Below are 6,000 nucleotides of genomic sequence, written 5' to 3'. Positions count from 1 at the left end.
TCGAAGCCACAGGACGGCCGCTGTCTGTAAGGGTAAATGTGTTATATTCTTCACCTCTCCGCGTTAAATATCGGCATTATAACACGACCAAACATTAGTCTTATACTGAAAACAGTTTTCAGTGACATCTTTCAGTTTTCTATAATTTCGAAATATAGAAAGAACTTCTCCTAGTACATCGAACTGGAATTTTGTTTTATTCTGACAGGAGGTAAGTTCAAATACGTTGTAGCTATGATAAAAAGCTCTTATTTTATTTTTTAAAATTTACGGTTACAGCCGGTATTGATTGTACAATTTCTTTCTAAACATTAACAGTGCTTGTCACTGATTTAAGACTTATGCTGGGAGATAAGCACTTGATTTGGTCTGGAAATATTACTGTCACAGCTTTTTACTTCTTCAGAACCTTTTTACGACAATTTTAAATGAAAGTTTAATAGTCCACTGTTCTGTACGAAGGAAATGTTTCCGTGTTGAACTGGCCGTCATGCTGTTCAGAATTCGCGGCTGACTGGTTCAGCAACGAAGTGACGGTCTTAACTTTTAGTTACTAACTAGAGATGAGCTTAAATGATATTTCAGAATATCTGTGACCGGTGTATCTGTGATTGAGTCAGCATTCAGCGTATGATTATCGACATGGTCACTCTGTGTTCGCGGCCGGTCAGTATGGAAATACGTCTAATCGATATGATGACAATGTCCGGCAGTATTTATCGGAAGATTCGGGACTTGGAAGTAAAAAAAAAAAAAAAAAAAAAAAAAAAAAAAAAAAAAAAAAAAAAAAAAAAAAATATCACATTTATCATTTGAAGTTTAATAATGCATACGCAATAAGTTAACAAGCGGAATGTGATTACCAGTGTCGTGTTTTCGGAATACCAATTATTTACATTACTTAACGTAGATTTAAAAATAATGAATTTATGAATTTAATGCAAAGATTCCTCCCATATACAGAGTTATTGAGTGAAGTTGTCCACCTCAAATAACTCGTGACATTTTGTTTTCACTCTCAGTAATGGTACCACAGGGCTAATATGCATCATGATGTTAATATTTTCTGAGATCGTGGTGTTAACTTCGCTTTTTATAAACAGTACCACGCTAATTTGTACACAAAGCCTTAAATCTGCAAACATTACAAATTCAGCACTGTGATTATTTTTGAAATGGGACAAGTACTTCTTGAAAAATATTATGTATTCGAACATGCCTCATTTGCCAGCTTAGGACTGATCTGTTTGATTCATGCTACGTATGAAACATGGAATAGCCATTTTTTTCAAGTTGCTTTACGTCGCCCCGACACAGATGTGTCTTATGGCGACAGTGGGAGAGGGAATGGCTAGGAGTTGGAAGGAATTGGCTGTGGCCTTAATTAAGTACAGCCTGTTGTGAAAATGGGAAACCATGGAAAACCATCATCAGGGCTGCCAACAGTGGGGCTCGAACCCACCATCTCCCGATTACTGGAAACTGGCTGCACTTAAGCGACTGCAACTATCGAGGTCAGTGAGCTAGCTCTTGACATATAGAGTTGCTAGATAGGTATTCTCTCTACTGTGCTCATGAATACACTGTGATAAAAGGTATGATTTAACGCCTTTAATGTCGCCGTAGGTAACTGGTAAATGAAAAACGGATATAGACCTTGAGCTGCAGCAGATGACGTAGCCCTATGAACATGATCCATGTGCAGAACGATATATTGTTACAGATATTTTCATCACAAAGTATCTGACAAAGTAACAGGCTGTGATTTATCGCGACTGTCTGTTTCTAACAAATTGCTGTGCCAGTGCAAAAATAAGCTTTCTAAAGATTCCGAACAATGCCTGCACAAAATCGCGACAACTGCATGAATTCTCCTTCAATTTCCAGTTTAAATCCATGCATCTGCAGGTGAAGCTGTTTTGTATTAAAAAAAAAAACCCTCCAGTGTAAAGCAGATTAATTTTACTTCAAGGGCCTAATGTTATAACTTTAGCCATTTTCACACATTTATATTTAGATCACACTAAAATACAACTGGAGAGAAAAACCACAGCAAAATAAAAAAATTGCACTTTTAGTTGTTTTGTGCTAGTATGGTGAAATATAATTGTATGACTTTTATGTGAGGAATGCTGTCTGTGGCTGCCTCACTTTTGTTAATGGAGTAGGCTACTTGCGTGTCCAGCAGTGATAGATGTTGATGGGAATTAACTTATGATAATTTAAGTTTCCTGCCAGTATGTGACACTAGCTATTAATTCCTTTTTTAAGAATACAGTGCAATTTTCAGTAGGAGAGATAGCATTATTAGCTCCTGGGCTTGTACCAGGCTAGCTGTAGCCCAAATTCTTGTACATCCCATGTTGGATTTCCACCTGGAAAAGCAGATGGCATCAAGGAAAACATCTGCTTTTAGACCCCAGACCAAGAATTATGAAACTTTAGAGTTTGAAAGTGACATGTCATGGCATGTGCCAGATGTAATAGTATTTCCTCTACGTAAGTATCAATTGGCCATGTCCCTATCCAGTACTGTCATATTGGATGGTAGAAGTCTGTGGGCCACTTTGCGACTCTAACCTGGGGGCCAATGGTCTTCTTGCTAGCTGGACATATCTTGTATTGTGTCATGCTCTTGCCGGTAGCCAGTGAGAGAATAGTTCCTAACTTGGAAACATTGTGCAGCATGCTGTGACTACATGTGAGCTGTGCCATGCTATATTCTTAATTTCTCATTTGTGAACTAGTTAGTCCAGTTTTACTGAACTCCTTTTCTTTTTTTTTTTCTTCTTCTTCTGACTAGACATAACAGAAAAAGCTCATCTACCAGAGGTTTACTTCCCATAAAACTAAATCACCCTCAGAGACACAGACTAAGGACATACATCTGGGAGTATTATTGGAATTCCCAAAATCTAAGTCAGTTTTCAAAGATGTTTTTCAAATTTTATATGTGTGGTATTGGATTATTTAAGGAGCTGTATTGCTTCTATTTTGCAGGGTATTTTGTTAAAAAAAGTATGGAGGATCCTGTGTTTGTCAAATGTGAGGCAGTATGGTCTTCGGATACAGAAGAAGAACAACCCTCAAACTTTGTAAGTTAACTATTATAAATAATATGTAATAATTGATAATGGTGCAGGGAGTCAATTGCATGAAAGCCAGTGCAATTTTTTAGACCAGAGAGGGGCTGTCGGACCAGATTTGTAGTATGAATCATTTATTGTAAAATACTATGAGAGGAATAGACAATTACGCGTATCATTTGTAGACCTAGAATAGGCATATGATTGAGTAGCAAGGAAAAGTTATTGGTTGTTAGGGGTAAATTGTTACAGGCTTAGAGAGATTACTGATTGTTCATGCTATATGTGGCTCAGATGGTAGGGATGGATTGAGTTGAGTGGAAATACAGTAAGGATTCTTGCCTATGTGGTGGATGTGATCATAATGGCAAATGGTGCTGAAGGTCTGGACCTGGAAAGGAGGTGTAGTGAGAATGGAGGAAATTAGACTGAAGTGATGTCTGTTAGAAGAAAGAAAGTGAGGAAATTGAATGCTTGTTAGGAAATATGAAACTGAAGAAGATGATCTTTTTAAGTGTATTCTTCCAGGATGCTAAAATGCTATGTCAAAATGAATCTAGATGAAACAAAGATGGTGCAGCGACTATCAGTATTCCACAAAAAGAGGTTTTCTTTACATCACTCTGTTTTCAGACCGACTATGTTACTCAAACAGTAAAATATATCCAGTCTAAATCACATACAGGCTGTGTTACTAGTAGCCAGAATTCCTCCTGCTTTCCATGTTAATGTGCATATAAACCTGCATCCTCCACCACATCCAAGTCAAGCTTATCCTCTTTCTCACCTCACCATTATTCAGCTCCATGGCTAAATGGTTAGCATGCTGGCCTTTGGTCAAGGGGGTCCTGGGTTCCATTCATGGCAGGATCAGGGATTTTAACCTTCATTGGTTAATTTCAGTGACTTGGGAGCTGGATGTGTCTGCTGTCTTCATCATTAGAAATATGATAGATAATCCTCACAGACATGCAGGTTAACTGTACATCATCAGCTCAAAAGACCTGCACTAAAGTTCTGTGTAGGCCACTCACCATAATTATTGTTAGCTTGCCATTCGGATTATCGTTGCTCTGCAAATGGAATTCCTGATATCTTAAGGAGATAGATTTCATAAGGTCCTTGAGATGAATGTTGTAGTATAATATTTAAGTATTTAACTTGTGTGTTTGACAGGCTGAAGAGCTTTTAAGTTACATTTAACGGAGTCGACACTGGAAAGTGTGGCCTTTTTGTTAACAAATGAGTTGAAGATAACATCATTCAGATTCGCCTTCAAGTAGTCAGTGTTGTTGGTATTGAGAATTTTAGTGCGCTTTCACATTTTTATACAAAAATAAATGATAACCTTACTTAGTCACAAACCTATTTTTGAATCAGCAATGTTTGAGCTATGCATGCATACCTTGTTTTTCAAAATTGTAAATAAATTTAAAAAACCTTTTTCTTCTACTTTCAATTTTTTAAATTTTCACTTTGCATATTATAAACATGAAAAGTTACGTATTCTCACATACTATGATACATTTATGATACACAATATACATACTAATGAGAAATGAAAAAATACATTAATTGTGGAAATTGGCTCTAGTCATCGACCACGCGAAACCATAAGGCTATGAAGCTGCTTCGGTGGTACCAACTTAGTGTGACAATAGAATTTGGTTTCAATGATGTGCTGCTACCTAGTTTTTTTTAATGAACTAGAAGCACTTCGGAATGAGTTTCAGCACTCTGCTAAAGTTTGTAATACATTGAAGTGGTATATAAGCACTAGAACTCAACGCTGTACAGTGTACATCGCTTGTTCTCCACAGAACATTACCATCGACATGTGGCACACGATGCTCGTCTTCAACGTGTTAATCTCTGGACCGTAGTTCTACTCTGTCATACTAGATGGCTGTAGTATCATTCTTACGAGTATTGATTACTTCAATATATGAATGAGTTTCAACCTTAAACATATACTGGCATTGTTAGCAGATTTTGCTTTGGGTTTGAAACATTTTCGTTTGAGAAAAGTATGTGTTCCAATGCATTCATGTGGGCGTGAATATTAATGTTCCCACATCATATATGCGGTCTTCAGGAGTAAAGGGAATCTTTTAAGTTAAACTTACATATTTTTGTAAAATCAGACTCCTTTCCCAATACAACTTGCGTGTTTTGTATCCTGCCTTTTACAAGGTATGATTTTTAAGTAAGGGCCATTTACAACCTTTTTAAAAAAAGTTTTTGGATCCACCGTATTTTAAATTAATAAACGTCATTGTTTTTCCGTATTGAACTAAGATTACAAAAAAAAAAAAAAAAAAAAAAAAAAAATTTGTAATCTTCGTTCAGTACGGACAAACAGTGAAGTTTATTAACTTAAATTAAGGGCCATTTGAAAACAACTACACAGAAACACGATTTTCAAACACTACATTTATTTGCAGATTCTACATACTTTATTTTTCAGCATAGCATCCAAGTTTGTTTAAACATTTATCATACCTTTCAACTAAGTTTTGAATATCCTCTTCATAGAACCTTGCTGTCTGTTCTGATAACCATGATCTTGCACTGGGACAGAGTCTGTTTGGCTTTCACCTTTACAGGTGAATGTGTGTGTCTCCATTCCATGCTCTGTTGCTTCGAATCGGGCGTGATATATGAAACCCATGTTTTGTCTCCCATTACGATCTAACTCAGCATGTTGTCACCTTGTTTGGCAAAAACATCATCTAATACTCAAATGTACTTACGCATAGTGCCTGAAGACATATTCTGACTTCAGGAGATTCTCGTAGGAAAGTGACAGAACACAGCCCATTGGTAAACATTGTTTTATTATGGTATAGACAGCAAATACACAAGACTACTTACAAAGGACAGGTCTCCACTGGTTACAGACTAATCAATCACC

General features: G+C 36.7%; 1 protein-coding gene across 1 annotated transcript in view; it reads left to right on the top strand.

Annotated features, from left to right (window-relative positions):
* Positions 1 to 440: 440 nt before the first annotated feature.
* The window catches only part of LOC136884661 (gastrula zinc finger protein XlCGF7.1), a 73,773-nt gene continuing 68,213 nt past the window's right edge, over positions 441 to 6,000 (top strand). The window contains exons 1-2 of the mRNA XM_068230137.1: positions 441 to 666; positions 3,001 to 3,095. Coding sequence (XP_068086238.1) covers positions 3,021 to 3,095 — 75 coding nt within the window. The 5' untranslated portion in view covers positions 441 to 666; positions 3,001 to 3,020. The remainder of the gene's footprint in view (positions 667 to 3,000; positions 3,096 to 6,000) is intronic.

Source organism: Anabrus simplex, chromosome 13 (assembly GCF_040414725.1).
Source record: "Anabrus simplex isolate iqAnaSimp1 chromosome 13, ASM4041472v1, whole genome shotgun sequence".
Classification (NCBI taxonomy): domain Eukaryota; kingdom Metazoa; phylum Arthropoda; class Insecta; order Orthoptera; family Tettigoniidae; genus Anabrus; species Anabrus simplex.
The sequence above is the reverse complement of the archived record's forward strand: the minus strand, read 5'-3'. Positions and strand labels throughout refer to the sequence as shown.